Source organism: Ascaphus truei, chromosome 7 (assembly GCF_040206685.1).
Source record: "Ascaphus truei isolate aAscTru1 chromosome 7, aAscTru1.hap1, whole genome shotgun sequence".
Taxonomy (NCBI): Eukaryota; Metazoa; Chordata; class Amphibia; order Anura; family Ascaphidae; genus Ascaphus; species Ascaphus truei.
The window spans coordinates 6600009-6621017 of NC_134489.1; the positions used below are offsets into that span (position 1 = coordinate 6600009).

General features: G+C 42.6%; 1 protein-coding gene across 3 annotated transcripts in view; it reads left to right on the forward strand.

The window, feature by feature from the left end:
• Window positions 1-19766, forward strand: part of LOC142498670 (cytochrome P450 2G1-like) — a 42105-nt gene extending 22339 nt beyond the window's left edge. The window contains exons 2-9 of one of the 3 annotated variants that reach the window (XM_075606926.1): window positions 13-175; window positions 1568-1720; window positions 4772-4932; window positions 6476-6652; window positions 7204-7345; window positions 7688-7875; window positions 18943-19084; window positions 19254-19766. In XM_075606926.1, coding sequence (XP_075463041.1) covers window positions 13-175; window positions 1568-1720; window positions 4772-4932; window positions 6476-6652; window positions 7204-7345; window positions 7688-7875; window positions 18943-19084; window positions 19254-19435 — 1308 coding nt within the window. In that variant the 3' untranslated portion in view covers window positions 19436-19766. Of the gene's footprint in view, window positions 1-12; window positions 176-1567; window positions 1721-4771; window positions 4933-6475; window positions 6653-7203; window positions 7346-7687; window positions 7951-18942; window positions 19085-19253 lie in introns of those variants that run through there. The other 2 variants (XM_075606929.1, XM_075606927.1) reach the window with 2 other exon arrangements.
• Window positions 19767-21009: the final 1243 nt, after the last annotated feature.

A 21009-nucleotide genomic window follows, 5' to 3' on the forward strand; every position in this document is an offset into this window, starting at 1 on the left:
TTTTTAATGCAGATGAGAGAAAAATACGGTGATGTGTTTATGATTTATTTGGGGTCACGCCCAGTGGTGGTGGTAAATGGATACCAGTCAGTGAAAGAGGCCCTTGTGGATCGAGGGGATGATTTCCTCGCTCGAGGAGAGATTCCTGCCTTAGATGCAGTATACAAGGATTATGGTGAGTAATTACTTTTTAGTACTCAAATTGAACACTCTATGAATCAGGAGAGATCCATGCCTTAGATGCAGCATTCAAGGATTATGGTGAGTAATTAATTATTAGTACTCGGACAGAACAATCTATCTAAATGTCTTGTATAGCGCAAACCCTGCTCCTATGTGCAATCAAATAACTAACTTCATTTATGAATTCATTTTTCACCAAAGAAAGAAAATATGGTAACATATATTATATATTTTGGGATAGCTCTTAACATTTTGATTTCCTACATGGGTGTTCATAGAATAATTCTATTGCAGCATAAGGGGACCAATAATCTCTTTTAGAGGGGTATCCTATGAAAGTGTATAGGATCAATTAATTTCCTGTTGAGGGGGGTCCCATAATAGTCTATGGAGAGGAATAATGTATTATAGAAAGTAATCAAATGAAAGTCTATTGGGACAAATCATTTGTTTTAGAAGGGGATCCTAAGAGAGACTGTACTGTATTAATTACCAACTATTCTAGTTCTAAAATCAGAAACCGATGAGCTAACTTTGCCCTCTACTAGGGATTCCAGATTACATAAAAAGTTCAAGGAAATAATATACTGAATATATTGATAAAACAATTCACAATTTGTAAATTCCCATCATTTTCTATTCTTTTTTTTTCCACATACATTTTTATTGAATTTTTCAACATAACATAAGAAAGAGCAAATTAAAAGGCAAAAAACAATGTTGACATATAGCACACAAACAGAATAACAGTGATAAACAATACAAACGCGGGAATTTGCATTTGGCCATATTCAACAAAGTTTTAAAATAATCAAACATAACAGGGGGGGGGGGAGGAGGGGAAGGGCCACCGTCCCTTCCATCTCCCAGGGGAACCCGCCAGGTCAGAGCATCATTTTCTATTCTAATGTTTAAATTAAATAACAACGGGAAAGGATACTGAATTTAATATAAGATATGCTAATGATGCTAATGATGCTTTGCATGCCTATACACTTCAGCTTCCCCTGCAGCTACTTCCATTTAAAAAGAATAGAGCATGAAATTGCCAAAGACTTTAGAGCATCAGCATGTATAAAAAGATGTTTCTGTTCATTTTCTGATCTCCCATGATTGCCATCTAAAGTAATATTCAATGGTTTTGAGGTGTATAAATAGATGTTGTAAATTAATTTGTTATGAATACATAATATTGTGTTATAGTGCTTTCATGGGAGGCAGTGAAGGGGCTAGAAAACTGCAGAGGCTTTGTGATCTGTGAGATTAGGAGAGCTTGAATATAAACTATACATAGAAAGCATCACAATGTACAATGGCCAAAACTTCTCCAAGACTTAGTCACACAGAACTCTGCTCTACAATGATATTCTCCTTCACTTACCAGGCATGGTTCTCACCAGCAACTTGGCAAGGTGGAGAAAGCTCCGAAGCTTCTCTGTCACCACTTTAAGGGGCCTTGGGATGGGGAAGAGGAGCATTGAGGAAAGGATTCAAGAGGAAGCTCAGCATCTGGTGACAGAACTGAGAAAGAACAAAGGTTGGGACATAATTTATACATGGTGAAAGACATACTGGGTGAGAGATATCAACATAAAGAAAGTGCAAATAGAAGTTTGTGTTGACTCATTGCTCCATTTTCTACTCACATTTGCATCAAATGTATGAAAGTGTTTCTTTTATCTAAGGCAAATTGTTGGCAAGAAAAGTTTATGCTACCTCAGACATTGCAGATTTTTTAAAATGCAAATACAAGATACAAAAGTGATGCAGGGAGATGCAGAGTTTATTACATCTCATTATAATATGTGCAACAAATAACTCCTCCTATTGTCACTCCCAAATCACAAGGTGATGAAAACATAGCAAAACTTGGAGTAAATACCTTCATACATTGATGCAAGAGACACAAAATGAAAATGATGCAATTTGCATACATTTGGCTCCAAACTTGCAATGATACTTCACCAGCATATACTGTACTGTTTGAAAAAAAAATATTTTATATTGAAGTAAAAGAAACTCAAATGAGTGCTATGAATAAGTACTAGATAAGTTAAGCAAACATAAAATTGAAACTATAAAAAGTTACCAGAGGCTCCTTGTGAGTTGTGAATGTAGCTGTTAGCAAGGGCAAGAAAAGTAGCAGTGCTGTGGTTCAGGCAATGCTGATAGTGAAAGCCCCTGCTCTCAGCTCTTCAGTGCAGGCAGTTCATGTCTCAGTAGTTTGCAATGTAGACCAGCTGATCCACTTCACATCTTGCTCCGCTCACCACCGGATAGGGAATGCACACGCTCCCGGCTAACTGCTCTCACCTTGTACCGGTCAGGGAAGGCACCTGTTCCCGTTATGATGTTTCCAGTAGTTACGTGGTTACACAGTGAGAAATACACAGACTCACAATAAAGCTGCAGACATAGAACACTGCACTGCTCCGCCCAATCTTTGGGTAAATGAGTGCAAAAAAGCACCAAAACAGGGAATTAATTATAATATGTACTAAATAGCAAAATTATACATAAAAACGGGAAGATTTTGGCAAATTATCCTATTTTGGGTTGTAGATTTCCAGCAAAACCTTCTGTGATTTTTAGGAAATGTCAAAATCTTAAAAATTCACTTTCACCAAGTGATATCAGTGTGAAAATCACCAATGTTAATACCAACATGGGTTACCTTCTAAAGCTATAGGTAATTTTATACAGTATGTGAGAAATGTTTCGCTTGCAAGTATATTCATAACAATCACAAGAGTTTTTCTGGTATAAATTCAGACAAAATTTATAACATCAAAGATTGTATATCATTTACAACTACACACGTGGTGTACCTCCTTGATAAAGGACCTACACATCCGAAAAGCGTAGGAGGATTTTGTTCTCCCCCTGGGGTGATGTTTTTACTGGCTTTGTGCTGAATAAATAGGATTTTATCTTTCACCACCTGACTCCCTGGCAGTGCGCTGTTTTCTTCTTTTTTGTTGCTCCGGATCTCCACTTCTACGGCTGGCACGCCACAGTGAACTACAGGAGTGGGTAAGAATACTCTGATTATTCTTTATGACCAACCATAGATGAGTACCTTTACCTCGATCATCCCCATGAGGTGCATGTGAGGTGACTTAGGCATTATTACGCTTCCTCCAGTATTGTGGATCTTGATGTATATTGGTGACTCACAGGCCATTTGGAAACATACCCACTCCGTCAGAGTCTTTTTGGAGTTCTTCAAGACTTACTGATTGATTGATAGGTTTTCTGGTGGTTGGAGCACCCTTTCTCCCCCTTACCTATACCCACTGACAGTAGGGGTGGAGACAGGATAAAGGTACTCTCTAGATAAAAGTTACTGGATATTCCAATTGAACACCATGGTCCCTATGGGGTTAAATGAAGAGCGTGATATTATATCACTCTTATAATCTCTTTCATGTGTATCTACAGTATAACAGCCTATCCATAAGAAGATTTATCCTTTATTTCGATATATTCGTCTACACCTGCCTTTGATATTTTGGACTATAATAATTTTCATAATTTTTACAATTCTAAATAGTAACATTGTGACAGGGTAAATAAACGTCACCAGCCATATGCCTGGCAGACTTATCTGTAGTGTAGCAATGCAGCAGTGAAGAGGTTAACTTTCAGCTGAGTTAATTAGTCTGAGCCCAGCTGCCTCATCAAGGTGTTTTTAAACCCCCAGGCTATACACAGATGCAGGCTAGCTGGTCAGGAGACAGGAGTGAAATGCTGAAGGAAGATTACTGCTACAAGGTCTGTTTTTCAAAGTACATGTTTGATGAACTGTCTGTGTCCTGCATGCTGAAAAGAAGCGGTCTTGTTTTTCTATGCTGAAGAGAAGCTATTTTGTTTTTGTATGCTGACCAGAAGCTGTTTTGTTTTTGTGTGCTGTAATTTTTAAGGCTCAATAAATAAGCCTTATCAAGAAAACCCGCGTGTGGTTGCATGTACCCTGCAACAAACATCAATATTGGTTCTCTTGTTCCAAGTAATCCAATTTGACGCTAATGTTGAGTGGGTGCTTTCCCTATCAGCATTGCCTTAACCACAGTACTTCTACTTTTGTTGCTCTTGCTAACATCTACACCGACAACGCACAAGAAGCCTCTGATAACTTTGTATCGTTTCAATTTTATGTTTGCTTAACTTATCTAGTGTTTATTGATAGCACTCATTTGTGTTTCTTTTACTTCAATATAAAATATTTTCCCATTTTGGAAAAGGTTTTTTTGCGCTGGTATCTTTTTCTTCAAATTTTGCACTATTAGATGTTTTGAGCCATCTTATTATACCTGCTGCAGTTTTCATGATCCTAGTCACATATTTATTTATTTTTCCCATGACTTGGAGCACCTGGTTGTGGTAATTTAACATAGTTGGTTTAGAGCGCACTACACTACCCTGTTTCTCTGTATACTGTACTGTACCTTGTTTGGTTAATAGGCCTGAAGCGATGTCCTATTGCAATGCATCAGGCCAGTGCTCACATTACCCCAGAGCTCTAATTAAAGTGCTCTATGGAATATAGGGATGCCTTGTGAAGTCACAATCTTCCTTCCTGATCTAGAGTCCATTTTTGACCCCCAAAAATGTATCGGCAAAGCTACCTGCAACATCATCTGTTCCATCATGTTCGGCAGCAGGTATGAGTATGAAGACGAGCAGCTGCTGTCCTTGATAATGTGGATACATGAAACCTTTCAGACCATAAGCTCAGCCTGGGGACAGGTAAGAACCAAGCAGAGACCACGAGAAAAACGTAGACAGTATTTGAGTCAAACCACACATCTTAGCGAGTTCATCAAGCCTCTTCCATTGACTCAAACATCATACACTCTTTACAATACAGGTATCAAGAATGGACCTACAATAAAAGTAGCACTTTTCAGGTACTGTGTTTCCCTAAAGCTTTAAATAGCTGCTATTAGCAGCTTGTACAACCAAAGATGAGGATTGATGGACATAGAGGGAAGATTATAGTCAAATACAGTATATTATTTCACTAAATAAAACAGGCATACCTAATACTGCTACCTAAAACATACAATCTAATGTTTGATACTAAGATATTAAACCTTCCACCACTGAGGTTTGAGAGGAGAATAAGGGCTATTTCTTAATATTCCATTGGTATTAAGCAAAGATAAAATACCCATCAGTATGTGTCATCCTGAGATCAACAACCCTACTTTATTCAACTAATTATCCAGTCATATAGTGGGTAGGATGTAGACAATGATTCTGGGTCGTGATCTGCAAAAGAGCACCCAATGGGCATCACTTTTAGTTTCCTATAATTTTTTTGTATGTGGATTCGCTAGATCTTCTGTATTAAACAGCAAAATAAATAAAAAACATTTATTGGAATGAATTCATTTTAATCATGGAGAAAGTTTAAAAAAAAAACCCCATATATAACTGGCATTTAATAATGAAGGCATCTCATTAATAGGAGACAAGACCAGTATACCACAAAGGCCAGTGCTGTAATCTGCAGGCCACTATTTTCTCCTCTTCTTTTAATATACTATACTAAAGTGAAACAGTGCTTCTAATGTGTAGTCCCTACTGGAACAAAAATGAACCAATGACAGTGACATGTTTGAGTGGTGTAATCGAAATGATAAATCAGTCAGACACCTTCAAAGATCTCAAATATTTGTTAACCCTTTAGTGTGTCCTAATGACGTACATAGTACGACACAGGACCTGGCATTCCATAGGCCTTTGAGTCATTCCAGCTATGTTATCATTCAAATGCTTGTTTTCAATGGGTTGATCAGGCTCACTGCTTTATCAAAGGGGTGAGACAGTCGCAATCATTTGATTGCTATCAAAGCAAACACATAGGTGCAATCCCAGAAGTCCGGTGGCACTCGGATGCTGCTGGCTTCCAGTAGTGAAAAGGTAAAAGTTAGTTTGTTAAATGGATAAGCTGAAACATGGGAAGGATCTGATTTCCTTTGGCTCTTTTGCATGGTATTTCTGTCTGATGAGCAGAACCTTACATACATAGGACCTAATTCTATGATATATTATAGTATGATATGATATGCCCGGAAAGCACAACTGAATATGGCCGATTGTAAACATATACATAGGCATACCACCACCAGTTACCACACCACTTCCCATTCTTATAATTGTCCCCTTACAGGGAAGAGGAGGACTCAGGTTAGGAATAACAATTAATCTCAACAATTACAAAAAATATATATTTTTTTGCGAGCTAAGAGGGATAATTCTTTTAATGACAACTCATTCCTTTTAGCTCTATGAAATGTTTCCATGGATTATGAAGTACCTTCCTGGTCAATATAATAAGGTGTTTACACTTATGGAGAAGCTTCTCTGGTTTGTAGAGAAGAGAGTTAAGATGAACCAGAAGACTCTGGATGCCAGTAATCCTAGGGACTACATTGATGCCTTCCTCATTCAAATGGAAAAGGTACAGATATACAGTTGTATAATGTGACAGTACTCAAAATGTATGTGCATAAAGATGGCAGACTGGCAATACAGTATATTGATGTTAAAATACTGACATGTCTGATATCTGCTGAGGATATGGGAAGAGACTACACAGAAAAATAGGAGTAGAAAGGAAGGAAGTTTAGGGAGAGGTTATATGGAGAAATAGGAGCAGTTACAGAAGGGTTATATGGAGTAGTTAGGTGGTGTAAAAGTAGAGAGAGGCACTTTTTTTGGCGACTATCCAATGGCGTTTTTTTCAATCCACACGGATTAAAACCGACCAAATCCGTTGACAGATTTTACACCGTTAAATGGATTTTGGATTTTTGAAAATGCGACAAAGTCGAGAAACAGATTTGGGCAGATTTGCCCATCTCTAAGTAATAGGAAACACATATATAGGGCAATCGGAAAATTAGGAATAAATTCACTTATGCAAGAAAATAAGTTTTGGGTTGGTGCCATCAAACTATTCTAATCATCCCAGCGTAATAACACTGTATTTATTCTTTTCCATGCCATCAGGAGAAAGAGGATCCCCACAGTGAATTCCACATGACCAACCTGATGTGCAGCACCCTACAGATCTTCTTCTCTGGGGTAGATACGATCAGCACCACACTGACGTATGCTCTCCTCCTTCTCCTTAGATACCAAGAGGTTCAAGGTGAATCAAGATTCTAAAGCCCTCATCACTCAACAACGTCTGAGGCTTTGCAAAGCATTTCATAATCAAATCAACTTTCACTCTTCTCAGTTTACATAAGCTTCCCTGTCTAACAATCTGTGTTCCATACTGTATACTGTAGTTAAATAGAACCTAGCTGATTTGCATTCTGGTAGCTTTGGGTAAAACACTATATGATGTATTAGAGGGCTTTAGGGATCCTGTGCGTGGATATATTCCGGAGTCTCTATATGTTTTCACTAAACAGTGGTTTTGATAATATATGTTGTATAGGATACTCCATGCTCTTGCACTTGAGTTTCAGCTTTATTTGCCTATTAGCTAACGTCCATGACGAGATTGACCGCATCATTGGCAGAAACCGAAGCCCAAAGTTACATGACAGGAGCAGCATGCCGTATACAGATGCCGTGCTTCATGAGATTCAGAGATACATCAACTTGATCCCTCTGGGGGTACCAAGGGCAGCAACGCATGACGTCCAGTTTAGAGGATACACCATTCCCAAGGTGGTTTCCCAAAACACGGTTGTCAACTTATCTCACTTCCATCAACCAGGCTGGGTATAAATATTACAGGTCAAGGTACTAGCAATATAATGGCAATCTTCAAAGTTTCATAAAACGAACCACAGCAGATTTATGTCTTCTCTTAGGGAATGTTCCCCCTTTCTTTTACATAGTGCCCACTTATATAAGTCATCCTGACGAAGATCTTTTTAATCTATGTATCAAGGTATAACAGATTTGCATTGACATTATTTTCTGCTTTATATATTATTCAGTGTTCTAAGTGAGAAAAGGGAGGGATGGTAGGGAGTGATCAACTAGAACACATACTAATAAGTAAATGTAATAAATATTGGTTAATAATTAGTGGGTACAAACTGTGAATCGAAAGTGAATCAGAAAAAGGATGAGAACACTAGACAGTGTGCTTTAAAGAATATTCACTAAAATGCGCACTACATGTGGTGTAAAATATATCGTTTATTAGTTACGTAAAACATATATCACTAAATAGATGTATAACAGTAATTAAACAAACAGTGAATATATCGTTTATTAGTTACGTAAAACATATATCACTAAATGGATGTATAACAGTAATTAAACAAACAGTGTGGTGATGAGCCAAAAAATCCCTATTCATAAAAAAGGTAGATGCGAGAAGAGTAGAGCACCATCAAAAACTGGAGTCAGGAGGGGATCCAAATGTTCAAAAAATCTTTATTGGCGTAAAATATGCACAGGAAAAACACCTCCTATGCGTTTCGAACAGTAGTTCTTTATCAAGCCTTGATAAAGAACTATTGTTCGAAATGCGTAGGAGGTGTTTTTCCTATGCATATTTTACTCCAATAAAGATTTTTTGAACATTTGGATCCCCTCCTGACTCCAGTTTTTGATGGTGCTCTACTCTTCTCGCATCTACCTTGGATTTACCAGCAGCAGCACGTCATCCAAACAAGGAGGTGTCCGTGAGTCTATTTGCCCTTATGCTATATTATTGCCCCTAATGAAATTGATTGTGGCGAGTTTTCTCATACACTTTCGGTTTTCAGGGATTCATGGCTTTATTCTGCTTATGGACTAACTCACATTCATGATATACACTTACCTGTGTTTTGGGATCGATTATTCATTCTACAGCTGGGTATTTTGAGCATTCTTACAACTTTCTTTGTTACTATTCATAAACAATCTGACATAGACAAGTGCTTGTCAGATATGGTAAGTTGAGGACTAATTAAGGAATGATGGTAAATAACCATCAATACAGGAGGCAAAATACAGCTAAACACCTAAATAATGCTGTTAAATGGAAACCAACTAGAGAGCAGATAGATGGTGCAATCTTATAGTATAGTAAAGTGTAGCTGATAAAGATATTATACTATGTCATCCCTTTTCCCCCATACGGGAAGGGGATACGGCTGGAGTGGTCAGCGCCCTCAAAATAGATTAGGGTATGAGCGGTATATTAAAGATGCGCTAGTAAACATCAAATAATCAACAACAAAAACCCAGAAAATGTATATACAGATGGAGTGGCCGTTATCCGATCATTTATCAAATTGGTTTTCAAGATTTCCCCGAAATTCTTTCAAAATTTGCCGCAGCACACTAATGGCCCATCAGATTTACACAGCAGGTGTCCCTGCTGTGTTAATCCTACCGGGGTCTACATGTCTGTAAGAGACGCGCAGTAAGAGTCTGAATCAGTCACTCTAACTGCGCGCCTCAAACAGTCGATCACAGGGTTTTTATTTAGTTTTAAATACTACAGTATTGTAGCAGTGTGTCTCCAGTGCTTAACCGCATTGATTTCAGGTCCGGGGGTCCCTTACTTTCCGAGATTCAGGCCCCGTTATGGGGTGCCGGTATCACCATGTGAAAATCATGTGGGTCAAATGACCACGGGAACTAAACAAAGCAGAGGGATAACGGAACCGCATAAAGGTGCCCGTATCTCAGGAAGTAGGGAGTCCCCGAGGCTGAAATCAACTTTGTTCAGCTCAGAAGACCCCCTGATCCTGCACACTAGTATCAACCCCCCCCCCCCCACCCCCAAATAAAAAATCATTACCTTAGCGGATAGCTGCTAAGGTAATAAAGATGCTTACATTTTATTTGTATTCATAGTGTGCGTGAGCAGGGGGTCTCCTGAGCTGAACAAAGTTGATTTCAGCCTCGGGGACTCCCTACTTCCTGAGATACAGGCCCCGGTATGGGGTGCTGGTATCCCTCAGCTTTGTTTAGATCCCACATGGATTTTAACATGGCTGGGATACCGGCACCCTATACCGGGGCCTGTAACTCAGGAAGTAGGGGTCTCAGAGGCTGAAATCAACTTTTTTGAGCTAAGGAGACCCCCTGCTCACGAACACTATAAATAAAAATAAAATGTAAGCAGCTTCATTACCTTAGCGGCTAGCCGCTAAGGCAATGAAGGGATAAGGCACAACAGCAGGTTTATTGGGGGCAGAGGGGGTGAGTGAAGGGGGTTCTTGGCCCTTCACTCACCCCCTCTGCCCCCAACAAACATTACAATATGTACTACCCACCAATAGACAACCCACCCAACCCCTGTGCCCCCACATCAATTTATATTTTATTATTTTCTGCACAGGATTGATACCAGAGGCTGGAAAAGGCCTCCAAGTAGTCCCATCGGATGTCCGATACCCCACGGGGGTCCTCATGTGGTCCCCATGGGTGTCTGGGGGTCCTCAGGTTCTTTCCCATGGGTGTCCGGGGTCCTCCAGGTGGTCCCTGTGGGTTTCCAGGGACCCCACAGGGGTCCTCGGGTGGTCCCTGCAGATGTCTGCGGGTCCTCAGGTGGTTTCTGAGGGTATTTGGTGGCCTCCAAGTGGTCCTTTTGGGTGTCCAGGGACCCCATGGGGGTCCTTGGGTGGTCCCCGCGGGTGTCTGGGGGTCCTCGGGTAGTTCCTGTGGGTGTCCGGGGGCCTCCAGGGTGTTGTTGTGGTTGCCCGGGGGCCTCCAAGTGGTCTCAGTGGGTTTCCAGGGGCCCCATGGGGGTCCTCAAGTGGTGTCCGGTGGTCTTCTGGTGTTTCCCCTGGGTGTACAGGGGCCTCCACTTGGGTTTCCAGGGACCCCATGGGGGTCCTTGAGTGGTCCCCGCAGGAGTCCAGGTGTCCTCGGGTGGTTCACGCGGGTCCCCGCTGACCTGCGGTATCAATCCTGTGCAAAACAAATGCAATACATTTAAATAAATACACCCCCCCAATACATACAGTACAGTAATGGGCAAAATTACTATTCTTCAAATATGGATAATAGTGCATTTGCCCATTTAGGGATGGAGAAGGTCAGAAGGTCTGAGGCAAGCTGGGGTCGATAATCCAGAGCAGGGTCCAAAGTCTAGCCGAGTCGGTACACAGGGAGGCAAGCAGCAAAAAGGTAAATAACGCAGAGAGAACAAGGCAGAGACAGAGATGTGGGAATACAAGGCTACCAATAACCATGCTCAGCCAAAGAGGAAGTGACAGAGTTGAGCATATATAGAAACAGGAGTCCAATGAGAGAAGGAGGAGCGGCCTCTGAGGAGGCAGGGATAGGCTGTGAGAAGCAGGAGACAGGTGAGGGAGATATTAGAGTTGATGCGCAGCTGGGGAGCGGTGCGCGCATATTACGTGCGCGGGAGGCTGTACAGCAGGGGGCAAGGAGGAAGCATGCCGCAGAGGGCGCACTCTCAGATCTCTTGCAACGGGATACAGTGCAGCTAGATGTAAGGATGGAACACGCCGCAGGGGACGTGTTCCCCGATTCCTTACAGATATGGCAAAAATGATCAATGTTGATGCAGGAGTACGCAATTGACCTTATCTTTACTTATTGTACAAAATCATTTTAAGCTGCCCTATAACACTACTCCATTTGACATCAGCAATGATATCATCTTCACGATCAGCGCAGATGCAGGAACTTATCTTTACTTTTACCCTTGATTGGATTCTACTGTGAGTTCCATGAGCCTATGCGCAGTCTGGTGACCCCCACGAATGCAGAGGTTTTCTTAACCAATGTGGAATTCAATTTGAATTAACCCTTTCTCGTTTTCCCTTTGCAAGGTCATAAGTAGCCTATATCATCGCCCTGCTGACCGGTGACACCCTGGCATGAGCATCCCCCATTTTGGAACAAAGACCAGAGGCTACCCAGGGCTACTGTCACTTTATAAAATAATTTAAGCAGGTCTTTGACACCCGGGTCGCAAGATCACAGCAGCATCCTCTCTCTTTCATATCTCTCAAGGTCTCCGGACAGTTGCTAAGTACTCTCTTGAGTTCCGGATCATCGCAGCAGAGACAGCTTGGAATGATGAGGCATTTTCTGCGGCCTTCTGGCAGGGGTTAGCCAAACCCCTCAAGGATCAACTAGCTGCTCAAGAAAGACCTACTAATTTAGAGGATATCATTGCGGTAGGTATCCGTGTCGACCAGCGTCTCCAGGAGAGAAAGTTCGAACGCTCTTACTCTCGGCCTCTTTCGACCAGACCCCTTTTCCACAATCTTGTTCGTATAGAACCTTCACTTTCAGACGATCCTGAGCCTATGCAACTGGGAAGCCACCGATTATCTTTCACTGAGAAACAGCGCCGGCGGGACAGCGGCCTCTATCACTATTGCGGTCATCCTGGTCATCAACTATCTCGCTGCCCACTCAAACCGGGAAACGCCAAAGCTCTATGAGGTATAAGGGGATAATATTTGGTGCTATGTCCCCTTCCCCTTCTTCCCAGGAAACTTTGCCGAGCCGGATCATGCTCCCCATTCTCCTCAAGGGTGACAAGTTTCAGGTCTTTACATCCGCCTTCATTGACTCCGTGTCAGGAATCCACTCCTGGCTTTGACTGGAGCCCTTCCATCCGGAGCTTTGCAGGTTCCAGACAATCTATTCCCTGCTTCTGCAATCACCTGCCTCCTGCTGACTCCTGTGCAGCTCTGGCCTGATTTGCCTCCTGTGCTATTTAGTGCCTGCCCCGCCCTCAGGAAGTTGCTGGACATAGACTTTGCAATCCAAGTTGCAAGTAACTGTGCATGTCACAGACTCCGTGTTTGGCCTGCTGGGCTCCTTGTGCCTTGTATCCTGCTTCCAGTCCCCGGCATCCCAAGGCCTTCTTGCATTGCACCCCGGCGCTGCTTTCCTTGTTCCTGACAGACTTTGCTTTCACCACGCTGTAGCGGCTACGCTGGTTTCCCAAGCATTTCCTGTGGCGTGTCTGCCTCAGTTCCTGTCTCTTTGTCTCCTCAGTGATCCTTTGCGTACCGAACCGGCCTGGCTGTGGATCCGCTCTGGTCTTCTACCCCTGGTCTGCATCCTGACCTCCTGGACACCCCGACCCCTTTACCTCGGTTTGCGGATTCCGACCTACCTCCCGGCTCTGGAAACCAGGCTCTCGGTACCACCTATCTTCTGGAATCTCCCTTCTCGTCTGGCGAGCATCTTATTTTATCTTATACTCCCAGACGGTTCCAGATGCCTATTTTCCACTTTCCAGGCGTGTCCCCGTAGCTGTGGGTGCAGTTTGTTACCCATCTCACCTCAGTATCGGGGTCCCTCCTTGTTTGTGGCAAGCACGTACTTTACACTCCGGTTCAAGAGGTAATTTTATTGACTAAGACTTTTTGCTTTAAGGAACAGGATCCCGCTTCTCCATAAATCTGTGCCTGTCGGGTTGGAAGCCATTGACGGACGTCCCCTCCAGCCAGCCTTCATCTCTCTGAAGACTTGCAAACACTCTCTCATCACTAAAGACGACAATAAGGAGGAGATCGTTCTGGACGTAATTCATACACCATCCGTTGAGGTAATCCTAGGCCTTCCCTGGCTTCAACGACACAACCCACAATTGGATTGGACCAACAAAGGACCCATACAGTGGAGCCCTCAATGTACCAAGTCTTGTTTCAGTCCGAGACAACAAATCTGCGGTTTAAAGGTCCCTAAAGAAGAACCTTCTCTTCCTGAAGTTTATGCTGAGTTCAAAGATATCTTCGATAAAGGTACGCTCCGAGGTTCTTCCCCCACATCAGCCTTTTGATTGCCCGATTGATCTGTTGCCAGGCTCCGTTCTTCCCAAAGCCAGATCTTACCCTCTTTCTCTTCCTGAAACCAAATATATGTCTGAATATATCCAAGAGTACCTGAAGAGGAGATTTATTCGGAATTCTTCCTCCCCAGCTGGAGCTGGCTTATTCTTGTATGGACTACAGGGGGCTTAATAAGATCTGTGTGAAGAACCGTTACCACCTACCGCTCATCTCTGAGCTTTTTGATCGCTTACAAGGGTCCATTATCTTTTTCAAATTGGACCTTCGAGGAGCATATAATCTTGTCTATATACGCCAAGGCGATGAATGGAAGACGGCCTTCAACACTCGTTATGGGCATTACGAATATTTAGTCATGCCCTTTGGCCTTTGTAATGCTCCGGCAGTATTCCAAGAATTCGTAAAGGAGATGTTTCGAGATCTTCTCAATCTTTTTGTCATAGTCTATCTTGACGACATTCTCATCATTTCTAAATCTCTCTCAGAACACATTCATCACACTAAGTTGGTCTTGTCTCGCCTTCGGGAGAATCTCCTATACGCCAAACTAGAGAAGTGCCTATTTCAGCAGAAATCAATTTCTTCCTGGGCTATATTATTTTGGACACCGGATACTCCATGAACCCTGCCAAACTCAAGGTAGTGCTAGAATAGCCACTGCCGACCTCCTTGAAAGAAATTCAATGATTTTGAGGATTTGATCATTATTATTGCAAATTCATCAAAAAAAATTCTTCTACTGTAGCTTTAATCACGGCCTTGACAAAGAAAGGAGAAAACAACTCTTCCTGGCCACCTGCGGCACTTCAAGCCTTCAAATCTCTCAAAGAAGCTTTTGGCTCTACACCTATCCTGTGTCACCCAGATCCCAAACTACCTTTTACTCTGGAGGTAGATGCATCTGACATTGGCGCAGGCGCTATTCTTTCTCAAAGGGAATCCCCTCAGGCCATGCTTCACCCCTGCGATTTCTTTTCTACAAAGTTTTCCTCTGAGGAACAGAATTATGACGTTGGCAACAGGGAGCTTCTCGCCTTCAAACTCGCATTACAAGAATGGACACACCTCTTGGAAGGTACTGAAAATCCCATTTCAATTCTCACAGATCATAAAAAACTTGCTGTACATAGAAAACGCCCATCGTCTTGGAGCTCATCAGGCCCGTTGGTCTCTCTTCTTCTCTAGATTCAATTATCTTATTTCTTATATTTCTGTGTCAAAAAAACCTGAAAGCTGACGCACTGTCCCGCCAGTTCGTGGTCGAAGACAAGTCTGAAGATATATCGGAGACTATCCTTCCTTCCAAAAACGTTATATCTGCCAATTCTTTTGACGTTCTGGATGACATTTTGGCTACTCAAACACGCATTCCCGATGGTCTTGAGGTGCCGGATGGTTGTCTATATGCTGCTCCTCAATTTCGTTAAAAGATTCTAGACTGGGGTCATTTATCTAAGTCTGACGGTCATCCTGCTACCAGAAGAACTTCTGACCTCATCAGACGAACCTTCTGGTGGCCTACCATGCATAAGGACATTGAGGAGTTTGTCAAGTCCTGTTCTATCTGCGCTCAGGGTAAAGCTGCACGCAACAAACCACTGGGTCTTCTATGCCCACTGCCAGTGCCTGAACGCCCCTGGAGTCATCTCTCTATGGATTTTATTGTCGAGCTTCCTATTTCTAAAGGAATGAATACTACTTTGGTTGTCGTCGACAGATTTTCAAAACAATCTCACTTCATCCCTCTCAAAGGCCTACCTAATTCCGCTAACTTAGCGGATATCTTTGTCAAAGAGATCTTTCGTGTTCACAGGGTACCACTGACCATAGTATCCGACCGTGGTCCTCAATTCATCCCTAAATTTTGGACATTGCTCTTAATTTTTCTTCAGTGTATCATCCCCACACCAATGGACAGACTGAAAGAACTAACCAAACTTTGGAACAATATTTACGGTGCTTCATTTCCGACGCCCAAGATGGTTGGGTGGACCTTCTCCCATGGGCAGAGTTTGCCCACAATTCTTTAAGGAACGAATCTACACAAAAATCACCATTCTTTATCAATTATAAATTTCATCCGGCATTGTGGAAGCAACTCGCAGACAAAATGTTCAAGTGGACCGTCATTGGCACAAGGTGCCCAACTTCAAACCAGGAGACAGGGTGTGGCTCTCTTCCAAAAATATGAGGCTGAAGACAACGACCCTCAAAATGGCTCCATTTTCCATTTTGGAGCAAATCAATCCGGTCGCGTACCGGTTACAACTGTCTCTTTCTATGAAAAAAGCTTCAGTCTTTCATGTTTTCTTCTTAAGCCTGTTTTTCAAAGTTTCGGCAGTGCAATACGGCCTTTCTTAAGGTGTGGGCCCACACCTTGAGAAAGGCAGTATTGCACTGCCGAAATGTCGGTTTCTTAGGCACATTAAATTTCATTGCTGATTAAGACCGTGTGCCTGCCTCCTTTCTACCTACTGAACTACTTCGGGACATCAAGATTTCCCTGGATTCAGCGCACCGGCAGCTAAGTACCCCCTTATTTACCAGTGTGACTGAGTGCGTGCACTACCTTCTTTCTGAGTAAGAGATCCAGTCCATTATCAACTATCAACTCTAGAAGATCAAGGGGATCAGTCCAGTACTTGGTCCACTGGAAAGGGTTTGACCCTGAGAGGGGTCCTGGATACCCCATCACCAAGTACATGCTTCCAGTTTGCTGAGGCACTTCCACGCCAGGTACCTCCACAAGCCATATTGGAGTCGTCCTGAGGCCGCTCCTCAAGGGGGGGTACTGTAAAGAATCGGGGAACACATCCCCTGCAGTGTGTTCCTTCCTTACCTCCAGCTGCACTGCATCCCGTTGCAAGAGATCTGAGAGCACGTCCCCCCGTGGCGTGCTTCCTCCTTGCGCCCTGCTGTACAGCCTCCCGCACACCTTACAGAGCGCGCGCGCCCACAGAGGGCTTTCAAGTTTCCCATGGAGCTTGGCTCCGCCCTCTGCTTGTGCCTCACACCTGACCCGCACAGCGCGCACACGTGACGCGCATGCACCGCTCCCCAGCTGCGTGTCAACTCTAATATCTCCCTCACCTGTCTCCTGCTTCTCACAGCCTATCTCTGCCTCTTCAGATTCCGCTCCACCCCCTTCTCTCATTGGACTCCTGTTTCTATATACTGTATGCTCAGCTTTGTCACTTCCTCTTTGGCTGAGCATAGTTATTGGTAGCCTTGTGTTCCCACATCTCTGTCTCTGCCTTGTTCTCTTTGTGTTATTTACCTTGATGCTGCTTGCCTCCCTGTGTACCGACCCGGCTAGGCTTTGGATCCTGCTCTGGATTATCGACCCCGGCTAGCCTCAGACCTTCCGACCTTCTCCATCCCTGACCACGGCAAATTGACTATCTACTTCTCTACTGGCTCCAACCCTTGACCACGGCACCTCAGACTCTGACTACCCTCCTGCCACCTACCTACACCTACCTACGACCTCGGAAAGTATCAAGACTAATCCACTCTCTCCAACCCAGACCCGGCGATCTTGACTATCCACCCTCCAGGCGTGCCTCCACTGCTGTGGGTGCATATTTCTATACTTTCCCACCTCAGTACCAGGGTCCCACCTTGTTCGTGGTGAGCGCAAGCATTACAATATCCGTGTTGATGTCTGCACAGAATTGCATTAAGGCAGCACAGTAGCTGTTGTTGGAGCAAAGTAAAGATCTTATTTGGGCTTAATTGCCTGCACGCTCCAGCATCTTTACTGATCGTGATATCATATCAGTGCTGATTTCTATTGGAGAGGTGCTTGTATCCACATAGAGACTTCAGAATATATGACCTAGATAGGTACATTTGAGAACTGCTATTAACAGGAACTGTAACCTGTAGGGTCAGAGGATCAGTAATATCCCCACCATAAACAGAGCGCTTTGCTCTCAAAGAATATCCCCGGCAAGAGCGCTCAGATTATACCTACACTAGTGCTCCCTCTTTATAGGTTTAATGTATCTATCCTTGGTGCAGCTATTGCATGAGCGCTGTCAGATGGTTATAGATAGGCTTGTTTCAGCGTGTTGGCTGAGATAGTATACATCATATTAGCCTACTCCTCTCTGGCTTCAGCTATATTTGCCTCGATATATACAGTATATACATTTTCTGGGTATTTGTTGTTGATTATTTGATGTTTACTAGCGCATCTTTAATATACCTCTCACAACCTAATATATTTTGATGGCGCTGACCACTCCAGCCATATCCCCTTCCCGTATGGGGGAAAAGGGATGACATGGTATAATATCTTTATCAGCTACACCTTACTATACTATAAGATTGCACCATCTATCTGCTCTCTAGTTGGTTTCCACTTAACAGCATTATTTAGGTGTTTAGCTGTATTTTGCCTCCGGTATTGATGGTTATTTACCATCATTCCTTAATTAGTCCTCAACTTACCAGTGTCCTAAGTGACTTAAAAAAGTATTGTTCTATGTCTGAAAAAACATACGTACATCTACCATTGAGGAAAAGCTATTCTGGCATTATTTTAGAAATATGTATACAATATTTATGCTTAGAAGGCAGAAAGGCCTCCTAAAATAGATACATTTTCTTTAATAAATAAAAAGTGTCACAATTAGTCTGTCAAATAATATAGTAATTGTGCTATTGGCGCTATACATTAAAAGGTAGTGCACTCTGTACCCCCTTGTACCATCACAACCTTATTATAACATGTGCATCCATTAAAAATACCTTAACCACACCCTAATTACTTGTATCAAAAACTGATGCACACAGGGCAAAATTTGAGAAAGTAACATGATACATTAGTGCTTTCAGATTGTCAGTTTAGATCCAAAATACAATTTTCACCTTATATAAACTGTGCAACACTGTCAAAATCTCATAGCTCTGAGCTGAGCATTATCTGTACTGTAGCTACTTGGAATTTCGAAAAAAGAAGTTTCTGATTTACCACCTACCTTGTTTTCTATAGGGTACCAACGTGTTTCTGGTGCTTGGCTCTGTGCTAAGTGATCCTAACTGCTTCCAATACCCCAATGAATTCAACCCCGAAAACTTCCTAGATGAACATGGAAAATTTAAGAAGAATGATGCCTTTGTGCCCTTAGCCGCAGGTAGACAAAACTTTTGTATCTGACTTAAGAAGGAGCACATGGAACATTTTGTCCTGTATGTAATACATGGTGCTCTTAATGGCTTATTTGCTAAACATTTGCACTTTTTACCTGTGTTACAATGTAGCTATTCAAGTATACATCCTCCCCTTTCCTTTGTGTTCCGTAGGGAAGCGGGTCTGCCTCGGTGAGGGCCTTGTTCGGATGGAGTTGTTCATCTTCTTAATCACAATACTGCAGAACTTTACCCTGAAGTCTCCTCTTCCACCTGAGGAAATAGACATCACTCCGGATGTGTCTGGACTGGGCAATTTTCCAAAGCCTTACAAGCTTTCTTTTGTTCCTCATTAACGAGTACATGAATTTAACAGCAGTACCAGTTATCGCACCTATTCCAGCATTAAATCTTCACAGGTTACTTCTTCATGTATAAAAAGCTTTCCAAATCTCTGTACTGAAGTTTTGGAAAGCTCTGTACTGTATCTATGAAGAACTCTCTTGTTGGTCCGTTTGAAGCCGTCATGTGCTCCTGTGTCTTTGTGAATAAGATGAAGAACATTGAATTAACCACCAACCAGAACAGCTACTACATCTTTATGAATAGAACTATAGATGAGTGTCACAATACTTATATAGAAAATAAAGCAAGTGAAAAAATATTAAGACAAAAACTGGGTGTGAAATATTTGTACTAAAAAAATATTCTAGTTCCATACTGATAAGAAAATATATTTTCACAAATACGCATATGTGTAAATGGGATTGTGACAGGGAAAAGGACCAGTCAGAATCTAAGAAGACACACTGAAAACGCAATGCTAGAATGTGTGTGTAGCCCTCTTTCCCCCTGAGACTACCGGTACTGCCGTCACCTGGTTGGCTACCGAAGGCCTGAGCCTCCGCTACTGGGAGCCTGGGGTATCGTTTGTTCGCCTTGGTGCAGCACCACCACCTGTGAGGGAACCCAGCGAAGTGGGAGGAGCACCACACAGGAAGCAATATACACAGTAATTACACACGGATATATATCAACAGTATTTACTGAGGTGTAATCCGCAACACAGGAATGACAAGGCCTTGCAAGGCCGCACCCACACTAACACCTGGTGAAACCCCCAAAGTACTGCAGTGCCTGAGCACATAACCCATTAGTGTACACAGACTAGTCCCTCCCCAAAGAGCATGTGTGGGATAGCGCTACCCATAGTGTGTTTGGCCGTTGGTGCATGTGGATATAATACCTCCCTGGTCTTAGTCCAGACCAGGTCAACCAAGCAGCTGAGTCCGTGAATCCGCAACGTGGTCCTGTGCCGCCATCTGCAGGATCCTCTGCTGCGCTGATCCGTAGGCGGATGCCTCTGGCAGGATTGTACCCCTCTGATAATGAATGCCAGGATCTGGTCCCAGACCATGGCTATACTTCACCACTTGTTACATAGTTACATAGTAGATGAGGTTGAAAAAAGACGTACGTCCATCAAGTTCAACCTATGCTAAATTTAGACAACGGATACTTTATCCTATATCTATACTTACTCATTGGTCCAGAGGAAGGCAAACAAAAAAACCCAGTGACATATCATCCAATGATATCTCATAAGGGGAAAAATAAATTCCTTCCTGACTCCAAGAATTTGCAATCGGATTAATCCCTGGATCAACATCCTTCACATGTATACTTATTTGATATATCCCTGTATACCTTTCCCATCTAAAAAGATGTCCAACCTTTTTTTGAATAATTCTATTGTATCTGCCATCACAGTCTCCATGGGTAATGAATTCCACATTTTAACTGCCCTTACTGTAAAAAAGAAAAAAGGAGAGAGATCCAGCGCTACACGGATTTCAAAATAATGAATTTATTGTGCCACAATAAATTCATTATTTTGAAATCCGTGTAGCGCTGGATCTCTCTCCTTTTT